At 32.6% G+C, this 13,796-nt stretch overlaps 1 protein-coding gene across 1 annotated transcript; it reads right to left on the reverse strand.

The window, feature by feature from the left end:
* Positions 1-6,185: 6,185 nt before the first annotated feature.
* On the reverse strand, positions 6,186-8,599 carry LOC21393546 (putative cyclin-A3-1). The gene is made up of 8 exons (XM_024171605.1): positions 8,071-8,599; positions 7,731-7,963; positions 7,567-7,642; positions 7,401-7,477; positions 7,261-7,294; positions 7,011-7,160; positions 6,793-6,927; positions 6,186-6,701 (listed from the first exon to the last, which is right to left on the reverse strand). The coding sequence occupies exons 1-8, from the start codon at positions 8,590-8,592 to the stop codon at positions 6,633-6,635; spliced, it is 1,296 nt and encodes a 431-aa protein (XP_024027373.1). The 5' UTR covers positions 8,593-8,599; the 3' UTR covers positions 6,186-6,632.
* Positions 8,600-13,796: the final 5,197 nt, after the last annotated feature.

Below are 13,796 nucleotides of genomic sequence, written 5' to 3' on the forward strand. Positions count from 1 at the left end.
ATTATAATATTATTATAATATCATATTATATGATAAAATAATAATATTATTGTTATTAATATAATTATGATATTATTTGTTACAATATTACTATTATATTATATTACGAGTCTGAATTTTAGATTAGGAATATTGTAAATTTTAAATTTCATTAGGGGTATTATGGGTATTATGAAAGTTTCATTAATTGTACTATGCAGATTCTCGCACAATCTAAAAGCTAAAGTTGTCTTTAGGCTGCTTCTGATTTTGGCTATAGATTCTTAAAAAATTCTTCAAAAAACACTTTTAATGAGATTTACCAAACACTAAAATCAACTTCTGCTACAAACAGAAACTAATTTTGAGAGGAAAAAATAATACCAAACTAAGCCATAGTCTAGAGATATGCAGTATTTTCAAACCTGACTTTTACTATAAGGTGACGAATTTAAATCCACCACCTTCAAGTTTATATATATATATATATATACATGTCTATCTTTTAAAAAATTACAAAACACTCCATTTGTAAGTCCAGTAGAAGTGTAGAACATAAAACACTTTAGTTTAAACGTTGAGAATTTCTCATATACCAAAAATACACTCCATGTACAAAAAATTTTTAATCAAGTAGATGTTTTTGTAATTTAGACAAGATAAGAAAAAAAAAGCCACGACTCATGATAATTTAAAAAAAAAAACAAAAAATTCGTATTGCCTCGTAATTATCATAATTTTTATACGGCTAAAAAGCTTGATTATTAACAGGTTATTTGTGTAGGACTTTCACAACTCTTGACTCTTGTTAACAAGTTTTTAGAGTGATGATTAAGAATTCGTTACTCGTTAATTAATAGGTTAAGAGCATGTTTAGTTTGATGATTTAGGTTTTTAATTTGAGTTAAAATGTGATTTTATGTGAAATTTTTTTACTGTAATAAAAATTTTAGATGTGACTGTTTCTGAGAACTTTTTATTATAATAAAATTCAAATCGATAAAATGAATTGAGCTTAATTATATAATAATCTATTTCAGTAAAAAATATTTAATCTTTTGCGTGGGTATATTTGTTCAAAACAACAATGATATAATACATACTATATTCCAGAAATATATATACACGCACATCCATGTATGACTGTGTATATTCGAGGAGCGAGCAGACTTAGGAAATAATTAAAATTCAAAAAGACGACAGCGAATACAAAACAAGGACTACAAAGGAAAACGACAATGGCAGGAAAAACGACAATCAATTAAAAGCGATGGTAACCTAGAAAAATAACATCACGTAAAAACACGACGATAAATGGAAAAATAACCATAAAAATCCACAATCGACTTCACAAGAAAAGCGACGCTGTTCTAAAAACGACAATTTCATGAAATCGACATCAGAAATAAAACGAGCAAGAGAACCTACCACAATGTCAACTAGGAAACTAACGACTTTGAAGCTCCAGTAACTAGAAAAACGACAACAGTTCAGTTCAGATGAAGCTTTAACATGAGGAAAGCGACATCATAAGTAAAGCGACAATGAAATGAAAAACGACAGTAAGATCATAGAGAGACACTAACCTGAAAAATATCGTTTGGAAAACGATCATAACTTTCAAAAGCGTATTACTTAGCAAACGACAATATAACTAACTAAAAGCAGCAATATCCAAACGAACCAGAAAACATGGAAGATGACAGGTGGGAAAAGGACTAAAGCTTTTGCGGCCAAAAAAGAAAAAAAAAGGGAAAACAAGATTAAATGAGTAATGATTAAATAGCGACAGTAACATCAAAAAACTAAGGATTTTTAGCACATTTGCCGTCGTTATTTAGTAAAATGTTTCAAAATTTTTAATTTTGGTAAGTTACCCTCTCAATTTATAAAGTTATTGCAATATACCTGTAACGCCCTCCGAAATTAAATTTATTTAATTATGATAATTATCGTTTATTAGTGTGCCTGAATTAATTTTCTTAATTAATTATGAATTTTTAAATTTATTTTTGGTAATTACAACTTCACCCCGCTTTACTTTTATTTGTCTTTCCTTATTATTTTCTTTTCCTCATTTAATTTTCCTTTTCTTCCTTTCTTTTCTTTCTTTCTTTTCTTTTCCCTCCTCTCCCGTAACCCTTTCACTCACTCACACTCTCTCTTAGTCTCTCTCTCTCCCTCACCGAGCTCTCTCTCTCTCTCTCCCGCCCATCTCTTCCTCTCTCTTTCTTTCAAGTTTTCCCTCTCTCTCAAAGTTTTCTTTCTCAAGGGCTGGATTTAAACCAAAAACGGAGGTTTCTAAGAGATTTTCAACATCAAAGCTTAGATCGAGGTAAAACTCTTTGAACTTACTTTAGATTTTCAGATTTAGCCTTATGGAACTCGTTTTAGTCGAGTTTGGTGATTTTTGGTTTAGATTTCATTTTTGAATGCATTTTGATGAAACCTTGATGAAAATTAGGGGTTTTTGATTCTTTGGACCCTAATTATTGATTTGAAACTGGATCTATACATTTTCCTTGAGAATATGTCGAAATCGAACCTAAAATTTCAGGATTTGGCTTTGTTTCACGCGGATCAGCCATGGCTGGCCCTGGACCTCTTTCCCACCGGTCGACCGATCACCACTCCACCGACCGACCGGTGGAGCTACCCTCCTCTGTCACCGGTCGACCGCTCCCCACTGAACCCGACCCTAAACAGCCCAAAAACCTTGTTTTGACCACGAAATTCGATGTGAGAATGACCTAACCTCATTTGAGAACTCAAAATGAGTGGATTAGCCACATGGATCCTTGTTTTCCATTCGATTCTCCGGAATGAATCTCTATTGTCAAAGAATCATGATTTGAATTAAGAATTGTTTATGAACATTGATTTTGAACTATGGCACACTAATATGATACAATTGCATCTAATTAAACGAGAATGTTTGGTGAGAAAGATCAAACTCTAAATTATTGATTTTGATGGGAAAGTTAGTGGCACGATTGGAATTGGAGCCTCGAAAGCAAGCAGAGCTAGGGCTTCGTGAAGATAGCCACAGGTTTGACATTCAAAAGGTAAGATATTCTTGTCCATATCATTGTTAGCCTTACTTTAAATGGTTTTAGCCAATGAAAATGTTTTAGAACAAAACATATTTAAAGAAAATGATTTTAAGGAAATAGCATGAGAATGCTATTAAGTTTTCCAATGATTTTGGAAATGAGATTTTAAAGAGTATCATTTCTTAAAATGAAATATTTTAAGGAATGATATAACGCATGGTGGCCTCAGAGATCGGGATGTGAGAATCGCATCCTTGGGGGCAGGTCTTAAAACCCATACGGATCCACTTCTTGTTTAGTGGAACAATGGCTCTGCACTTTTCTCTAGATAGACATTTTTACCGCTTCTTGTTTAGTGGTATGATGAGCTGCACACTTTCATTATACAGACATTTTCTACTATCTGAGTATTTCCTTTTCTAAAAAGGGATGACCGGTTCCTGGTGTATATCTTCAGACCGTGAGTACCTTTATTTTAAATGCTTTATAAAATTATATCCTACTGGGCCTTTCGCTCACCTTTTTTGTTTTCAAATGTATTAAACCCCTCCAAGCGACGCGAGAAGTAGTGCGGAGTAGGTAGCTACTACCGGTGACGTGGACTTGACCTCAGGAAGTGAAGAGTTGTATTTCTCTTATCTTTTATCTCAAGGCATGTATAAAAGATTATGGATTGTAGACTTAAATATTGCTAGACTGTGGTTGATGTCGCATTCACTTTTATTTATATTCATGTATGCTAAACATCTGTGGGAATTCCTGACTTGATACCAGGTTTGGTTGGAAATTCCACCACTTTTCTTGAAATTAAATTTCTTTTGAATGCAGGGGCTTGTTTGGAAATACCTGGATGTTTTGGATTTGAAAAAAATTAAAATATTTGCCAATCACTCTCTCAAACAGGTTTAAGTTTCTAAACAAGCCTCCACGTCACTAACCCCGGTTTGGGGGCGTGACAATGCCACATTTTAGTAACAGTTGTGTTAAATTAGTGTCGTAAAAACACGTTCAGCCAAAAATTTTAATATTCTAATCAAATGTAACACACATCTTTCGATATTCAACTTTTAATCCCTTAAATCTAATAAAAAAAAATTGAGCAAATTTAATTAAATGGGGCATATTACAACAAATTTATAAGTAGGGACAACTTGTCAAAATAAAAAATTTAAAGGGCAATTTGCTAAATCACAATAAGTTCAAGGGCAATTGTGTTAAAAACCCAAAAACAAAATAAAAGTGAAACCAAACTAAAGAACGACATCATTACGAAAACCACATTGAACAGGAAACGACATCATATGAAAAGCAACGACAAGTAGTCATTCGTATGATCATTTGCCCTTATCCAAATTCCAAAGTAATGTCCATTATTGGCCGGTTTAATTACAAAAATTCATTCTGAAACCGCCAGAACTTTAAGATGTAACATACGTTCCCTTAATTTATATTCTATTAATAACTCTGCCTATTCTATTTCATAGAGTGACAGAATTTATTTTGTGAGTGTGATTAATATGTAGAGAGTATTCTTATAAAATGACTTATAAAAGACTTGGGGTTTCAATAAAAGTGTAAAATTTTTTAAAAGAAAAACTCAAAATAAATTAAGCGCTTAACATTTTGGGCTTTTAGGGTTAAAGGTAAGATGAATAAAAAAAATTCTAGAGAAATTGAAGTTCTATTGAAAGAAACCTGTTTAATCACTCTTGATTGTTGCAAGCAACCTGTTGAATCACTCCCGATTGCTAAGAAACCTGTTTAATCACTCTCGATTGCTGCAACCTGTTTAATCACTCTCGATTGCTGCAACCTGTTTAATCACTCCCGATTGCTGCAACAGAGGAGATAGCTAGTGTTGATATAAATCCAATATTTTTTATGTCCAAGCTCTTACTACATCTATATTGGTGTACCCGTATTGACTTTTTTTTGTCCCTTTTAATTATAACTTCCATCTATTTTACAGCTAAAGGCCCCAAAAATTTAAACATGCTTATTCTGTATTTGACTGTGTTTGAAAAGAAAGACCATCTGCCTACTATACTTCTTCTCCCTTTCCTTCCTGTTGTTTTTATTGTTGTTGTTTTTTAATGATAATCTTTCTTCTTTCTTCTTCTTCGTTGTTAATCCTCATATTTTACTTCTCATGTAATAATTTACAAAGAATTAACTATCATGAAGCTACTTGCCACATGATGAAACTGTTAGGTCAGTGCCTTAAGTTGATTTTAGAAAAGTAAATATTTTATGTTTTTTAATAAGTTATTATTTTTTATTTTTAAGCAAGAGTTATTAGGAGTCAATAAATAAATGTTTTGTGTGCTAAGAGAAAAATATAGAAAAAGAGTGCCTCCTTTTAAGAGAAAAATGAGGAGAGAGATAGACAAATAGTGTGAAGGGTTTTGAGAAGAGAGAGAAAGAAAAAAATTTTGTTAAGTGTGTAATTCTGACACTATTAGTAAAATTTCTCTTTCTTCTGTGGATGTAGAAATTTTTTTCAAGCCACTTAAACCTTTATTTTCTCTATTTTTCTATTATTTTTATTTCAGTTTATTTTTTTATTACGTAAGTGTAAGAGTGTGTTTTTTTCAACATATATATGAACACCATGTAAAGAAACAAAGAGAAGCAAGAACAAAAATGGGGAACGAGAATCAGAATGAAAATGGTTGATTATTCATATGATTAGGAGAGTAAAGTTGTAATTGCAGACTCAATATCCCACCAAGCAAGGCCATATAAACATGTGTACATTATGAACAAAAAGAAAAAAGTTGTTAACAGAACATAGATCACGAAAAACAAATGTCATGTTTTAAAGTTGAAAGGAAAAAGTATTACAAAGGTTTAGTCGAAGGGATTATTTGCTTGGGCAGCTGGTCCTAGGGGCTGCTTATTTGCCAACTGACTTAATTTACAGATGCGAGAGAAATAGATAATACAAATACTTGAGCTACTATTATTCCAAATTGTAAGTTGCATTAACATCAACTCAAGCAAATCTTTCTTGCCAAATTGTGATTGAACAAATGTTTATTCTTTCAACAGATGTTTATTTCTTTATTTGAAACAACAATGATTACAAGAATGTTCAAGAAACATGATTCTTATCGATCTATGACATTTCAAAGTTTATAAGCTTCTAACATTTTCATACATTTAAAAGTTTGTAAGCTTCTACGTAAAAACAGATTATCTGAGTGTATTCCGTAATTCCATTGACCCTCCTTTTCTCTACCGACATTGGGCACACTACATAAGTTACTCTTCAAAGACCTTTTCTCTACCGATTTCAGTTATTAGCCTTTCAAACTTGTGTGGCAACACAGCCAAAGCAGCTTGCTCGGTTTCCATTTTCCAACTTCCATCAGCACCAGATTGACTATGTTCAACTGATAGCATTCTTCTGATCAACCCCCTCTACACAAGTTCTTCATTCATGGTTCCGGTTCAAAGGCTAACTGTCCAATGCCTACCATCCTTGTAATGTCATCCAAAAACTGACATTCAAAAATTTCCAGTGTGATCTTTGAGTCTCTCTGAATTGCCATACGAGAAAAGCCATGAATCCAGGATAATGTTACTTGCTGATAGTAACTAATTAACGTCTTCAAAATAAGAAGCGGGTATCTCTGGAGGAGAAGCCACATTTGACACGCATTTTAACTGTATTTCCACCCAAATAAATTGGAGTAAGATCACTATCTCCCACATCAGCAAATTTAGAACAATATATAAAATTAAATCAGTACAGTACCTTATGATTCTTGTATTTTTCTCTTATGGCATGAAGGCTCCCTCCTCTTCTACTCAAATACAAGTCAAGGATTAGAAGAACGCATTCCCTCAAATCTGCTGGCTTATATCCTGAGTATTCCTGGAGAGCTGAACTCTGAGATAAGAAAAACACAAAACTCAGTAACAAATAAATATAAATGTTATATCCAAGGATACCTTCCGATAGTAAATTCTTACCCAAGGATGCCTATTTGGACGGAGAATGAAATTTGCAAGAAATACAACAGATGCAGCCACCAGAGAAGGCAAGAATTTAACACAACTGTAATCCAACAAACTGAACTCCGCAAGGCAATCTCCCAAGAACTCTAACTGCGCACTACTAGCCTGGAAATCACAAAACCAACACAAAGATTCAGCCATAAAAACTCCCCATAATGCCAAAGTCAAAACTAAAGACGAAAAGGGTGTGGCTGAAGCATTTTACCTTGTAGCTTCCTTGAGCTACATCAATGAATCTTCTGCAAGAGCAAAATTGAGAAAAGAAAAAGTGGCACCAATGAGTAAAACTGCTTGTGCTTATAAAATACTGCCGCAAAAAGGAAAAGCGTATTCAAATTTTCTTACCTTAGAAATGTTTTTGCTGTAGGATTTCCCATTTCAAACTTAAGGGATTTAAGTATGTCAGCTTCCATCTTAACAACCTTCATAATCACCACAAAGGTAACATCAATAAAAGAACATAAGCAAATTCCAAATCCCATCTCAGGTATAAAAAGTGATAGACAAATACCTCTTCCTTTGTGTATGTATTATCAGTGATGTAACAGAAGTCTTCCACATTTGGAGGGGTGATTTCTTCATATTTTCTGGACAAGCAAACCAAAAAATCAAAATCAATTAGACTGAAAATTGAGCAACTAGAACTTAACTGGGTCCAAAGATTCAGAAGCTTACGATGCAATGAGCATGGAAGAAACGCCTAGCAATTGAATCCTCTGTCTAGTGACGGCATTCAAAGAAAGAAATCGATCGATATAAGAAATGGAAAGAAAAAGAGAGTCGGAACAAAGCTTGTACTCCTCCGCAACCTCCACCAACCAATCCACCAGTACTCCTCTCATGTTTGCAGTAACATCTTTCTGAACCTTCTCGAGATAATCCGGCAAAGGTCTTCTCTTCGTCTCCGCCTAAAAAACAAAGAAAAAGAAAAATCATCTTGAGAATTTTCCCAAATCTACAATGAGAAAACAACAACATTAAACAGAAACCAAAATAATAAAAAAAATCTAATTACCTCCATCTTATGAAGATACTCATAAATGTCGGAGACGTAAGGCCCGCACATTTGGGGATCATCCGACGTCGTATGGACATGCGGCTTCTCATCGGAATCAGACTTGGAAACCGCCTTCTTGACTTTCTTCGTCTTCGCGGCAGGCCTGGGCTTTCCAGGCTTGATCGGATCCGCAGAGGAAATGGTTTCGGACAAGTTGGTAATCTCACCCAAAACGGCGCGCTTCTTCTTCGCCACCGGAAGCTCGGCATCGGCCCCGGCCGCCGACCTCTTCACGGCTGCTCTGGTGATGCGGACGCACTGGGCTAAGGGCTGCTCCGTCGCCATTGGGGAAAATACCCAGCGCTCTCGCTTTTCAATTTCGCTCTCTGATTGGGTAGAGAGAGAGAGAGAGAGAGAAAGAGAAGCAAGAGATGAGTTGTGGAGGTGAGATTGGGGAGAGGGGAATGGGAGATTTGTAGTGACTAGTGAGAGAGTTGGAGGGAGAGAGGTAAAATTATGAAAAGTGAAAGAAAGCGCCATTTTTTTTTTATTTGTTTCGTTTGTTTCCGTACGATTTTGAACAAACGCTGGAGTTTGCGCGCTTTTTTAGTTTTAGTTTCAGTTTCAGTTTGGGGATCTCGGGCTTTGGCGTTTGGCCGTCTCTCCTATTTTGAGTTTTTTTGGTTCAAATTTTGAAAAAATTTTGCCTTTTTTTTTTTTTTTTTTTTGGGATTCGAAGCTGTTATTTTTAGTACTTCCCGGTCTCTGTTGAAAATGTTGTTGTGGGCCCGGCGGGCCAATCCATTTTGGTTCTTCCGCTTTAATTTAGGACGCACTTTTTTTTTTTCCCTTTTTCAAAGGCGCGCGATAAATTTCATATTACATTATTGGTAAATCTAGAGAACTGGCCCTCTCATATAAGTTGAAGGAGTTAGAGTATGTTTGGTTGGAGAATTTAAATTATGATTTGAATTATGATTTATTATAGTGTGTTCTCTCATAAAAAATACACGTAAATTGAAAATGATTCTAATCACATGATTCTAATCCATGAACCAAACATCTACTTAATTATGAATAATATCACAAATAGTCTTTCAATCTCACTTTTAAAACGTTACACAATTAGTTTTTGAGGTTTTTTTTTTTGTTTTAATTTTGGTCATTCTATCAGTTAGGTGTTAAATATTTAACGGAATCTGTGACAATTATGGACTAAAATTTAAAATATATAAAGTTTAGAGACTAAACAATACAAAAAAAGCAAAAATTAATCTACTCATAGAGTCCTTAAATTTTAGATGTTTTAAATTTTAGTCTCTAATTTTCACAGATTTCGTTAAATATTTAACACTTAACAAAAATCAAAACTGAAACAAAGTACAACCTTATGGACCAAGTGTGAAAGGTTTTAAAAGTCAGGGACTAAAATGAGATTTAATGCCAATCTCAATGATCATTTATGGGATTAATCCAATTAATTAAATAATTCTAAAAAAAAGAGAGTTAATTATATATATGTCCATGATGTGGCTGATAAAAAAAATGATGTTAATAAGTTATGATATTTGTACATAAGTTTATTTATAAAATGTAATAAGTTTATTTATAAAATGTAATAAGTTTATTTATAAACTGTAACGACATTTTTATCTTTAATTGACCACTCATAAAATTAGTTATACAAATTTATAATCATCCTTTTTAACAAAAAATTATAATCACCCCACCTATGTATTACAAACTCAATAATCATAATATGGACATATTAACAATATTGTTAAATTAAGGACATATTTGGTGCATCGTATTGTATTGTATTATATCGTATCGTATAGAATTGTATTGTATTATTTCTATACAAAATGGTGTTTGGTTTATAGTAAATTACATGAGACTATGTTTACCATCATATTGTATTTACGTATTAGTTTGTAATCAGATAAAATTAAGTCTAATCATAACGTAGTTCGACTCTAATCTCAATCCAAATGGGAGCGGGCAAGGAAGAATGTAGAGTTGTTCAACAAGGGTATTTTTGCAAAAAAAATTAAAATGTCAAATTGTAATTTTTTAAAATTGAGGGGTAAAATTATAATTTTGAAAAAGTTAAGGGTTCAAAATATAATTTTTTAAAAAGTTAATATTTTTTAAAAAGTTAAAGGGTTAAAGTGTAATTTCTGAAAAATGTACACCTAACATCGTTTCGATCCCGAAATTTAACTTAAAGATCAGTCCCAAAACCCGATCTCGACCCTTGATATTTGTTAAATATTTTGTATGTTTTATAAAGTTAAATTAAATAATACGATCTAATACATAGGTTTTTATCTGTATTAGATATCACACTATGTATTGTATTAAATTTGAATTTCGTATTAAACTATATAATATATGAAATGTTGCCAAAATATTGTATTATTCTTAAATAATACAATATAGAGTGCTTATACGTCCACCAAACATGTCCTAAAGGCATAATATAAACAAAGAGTTTAAAAGTTATATTTTGTATAAATCTTCAAGTTGAAAATCTAGATTCACAAAAAATAGGTTATATAATGAACCATGATTTTATTTAAGAAAGGAAATAGGAAAATTTATTATTTCAATTCTTAACTGAATTTTTCATAAAGGAAAAAATTATAAAATTAATTGTGAAGGCGCTCGAGTTGTTATAACTTATATGTTTCAATATCCATAACAAAACTTCGCTTTTGGATTAATATAACATGAAAGGGAAAACATAAATGAAAAAATGAACTTGCCCAACTCAAAATTTTGAATTTTCAACCTATAAGGCAGATGCAAATAAATGTGCTCCAGTAATTGAAGAAGTTGCCTCGTTTTTTTCGCTGATTCGAGTTTTGCTACAGTAAAAAGTTCTCAGAAACAATCACATCTAACTTTTTTGCTACAGTAAAAAACTCTCATACAATATCACATCTCAACTCGAATTAGTAAACCGAACGGGCAAAATTGAGATGTAATCAACAGATTGAAACTACGTCCATACACACATCCATGTAAGTTCATATTAAATGAAGTAGTAGTTCGCAACAATAACAGTTTCGCGTTCAACATTTATGTTACATAAGTGTACCCTTGTGCTTGCTTAATATTACTTAGAGGTGTAAATATAGGACGGGCTAAGCGTCGGTTTGATATTATTGTACGGTTGAAAATTTCTATTATTGTTATGTTGTTAGTTAGAAATTGTTGTGACTAGAAATATGTAGGTGTTTGATAAATTTTTTTTTAAAGTTGTTTTGAATACCATAAGCAGAAATTTAAGTGTTTGGTAAGTTATGTACAAAATTACTGTGAAGATATATAATGACTAAAATAGACATACTTTAACACATATTTATAATTAGTTTTATTTCTATTTTTATAGTCAATTTCATAATATTTATACACCAAAATACTATATATATATAATTTTTATTTTATTAATTAAAATATCTCTAAAAATAAATTGATTTTATTTAAGGAGATAAATTATATATCTATAAAGAAATTAAATAACGTAAAGAACTGAAGGTAAATTATTTTTCAAACTTGCAACATTATAATAAAAATACATTATTAAAATTTAGCATAAGATAAATATTAAATATTTAAAATAGAATATATTTTTTAATTTGATTTGGAAGAAATAAGATAAGTTGATTGGAAATTAAGTTTTATTATTAGTGTCATTTTAGTAAATTTAGACAATGACAGCAGAAGCTGCTGTGAAAAAATAACTCTTGACTTGTTTCTCAAATTTTGTTATAGGGTAGCAATTTTTAGAAGCTATTGGACAAAAACAAGTTTTACTAAACACCCTGACCTATTGTAGATATCAAACAGGCATAAGGGCTGTTTGCTTTGTTCTCAACTGCTTTGATTTCCTCCGCCGCACATTACATAATGTTAATTAGCTTTTTCTCCCCGCACAAATTCTGCGAAATTTTAGCGATTAATTATCTTTTTCGGGCTTAAAAACATAATATGCGGATGTTGTGAAAGTAAATAAGTAATCATTACATTTTAATTTGTATTAAACATGCATCAATAATGAGGACCTAATCGTTAATTAAATTTGTTCTGCTATGACTCCAATGTAAAAGCTGGTTTTTAAGCAAAATTTAATGTAAACAGAGTTGTTTTAAAGAGAAAATAACTATACATCTATAATACATGTACATTTATAAATATAGAACTAAGTTTTCAATGATTACGTATGCATGGTGGTTACTCATTAAATACAGAAAATTTAATAATATGACGTGAGAAGAATTTAATATCATTAATTGCCATTAATTTTTTCGGTCAACTATCTAATTTATTATAATTTACAATTGTGAATCAATATCTTGACTGAAACAATAATACTCATTCACGAGTAAATATTATAATAATCACTAAAACCACATCAGTAAATATAAAGTTATATATGAAAACATTACACTTTAAAAAAAAAAAAAGAGAACTTGCATTTAAACAAAAAGAGAGAAATAAAACACATAATACAATGCCAATGACCCATCGGAGGAGAGGAGTATGCTTAATGCTTAAAAATAAGAGAACACTTCGGCACACTAAGAACGAGCACACTTAGGGTTCGATTTGATAAAAACCCCTCCCTTCAAGATAACCTTCCAATCTCTGGAGGGATAGATCACCAACCCCCACATAGGTGAGACATCAGCGAGACAGCATAGACAAATTCAAACAGGACTAAAAAATTCACACCATCGGTAAACAACCTAACCAAGTGGGAAACACAACTAAGGCCGAAAAGTGGGCAAGCCACCTCCGTTATTACAAAAATAAAGCATTACAAATGCCGGCGATCAACAACTAAGGAATGGCGGCAACATCGCCTTTATTACACACCAAACACAAAACTAAAAATTAAAACAAAGAGATAACCCAAAAGACACCGATTGAATTTTCGTGAGAAAGCTGACCACCACTAAAAAATAGCAAGGGAGCTACAATAAACCAAATGAACCAAGAAGATACTGAAAAGGGGTCGAGCCACCGCTTCCATCTGTTGTCTCTGCCAAAAGGAAGAGCCTCACGGCCTATAGACCTACCGCCCTAAGACCCAAAATCCCCACCAAGCAAAAGACAATCGAAGCACCCAAACGACATTGAAGTTCCTATTTGCCTCTAAACCGCGAGGAGGAACGTAACCACTGTTGGGGAAATTCGGATTTGGGAGGATGAAAAGAATAGAGAATTCAGAAAGAAGGGTTTGAGGCGTATAGGAATACTTTCCTTTAAGGTTTTATTTGCCCTCACTTCTCAAAGTTTGCTAACGAGTTCTAAATGGCAAATTACCCCCAAGATACAACAAACCCTTGAACACAATATCCAGCAAAAATATTGAGTTCCAGAATAATGTATGTAATCTGTATTTTCTGTAGTCCATCATATAAAGACAGGGATGCATGCATCTTCTTTAAGTGTTACAACCTTTCACATAAAGATACCTTTTCAATTTGATGGTTATCTTTTATATGCTGATGCACTTATAACAATAGTTATTTCTATTGTTAATAAGTGCTCAGATATGTGAGAAAACATATCACAAATAGATACAATGGTTCGAGACCTTTTCAGATCACTAAAACACACAAACACATTTTTCGTCGAAGATTTGCGTTGCGGCGCTCAAATGCGCGCTGCAGCGCACGCTGCTGTGCGCTGCAGCGCGCATGCCTAGCAAAACAGACCCGAGGGTCTGTTTT

Source organism: Morus notabilis, unplaced genomic scaffold (genome assembly GCF_000414095.1).
Source record: "Morus notabilis unplaced genomic scaffold, ASM41409v2 Scaffold286, whole genome shotgun sequence".
NCBI lineage: Eukaryota > Viridiplantae > Streptophyta > Magnoliopsida > Rosales > Moraceae > Morus > Morus notabilis.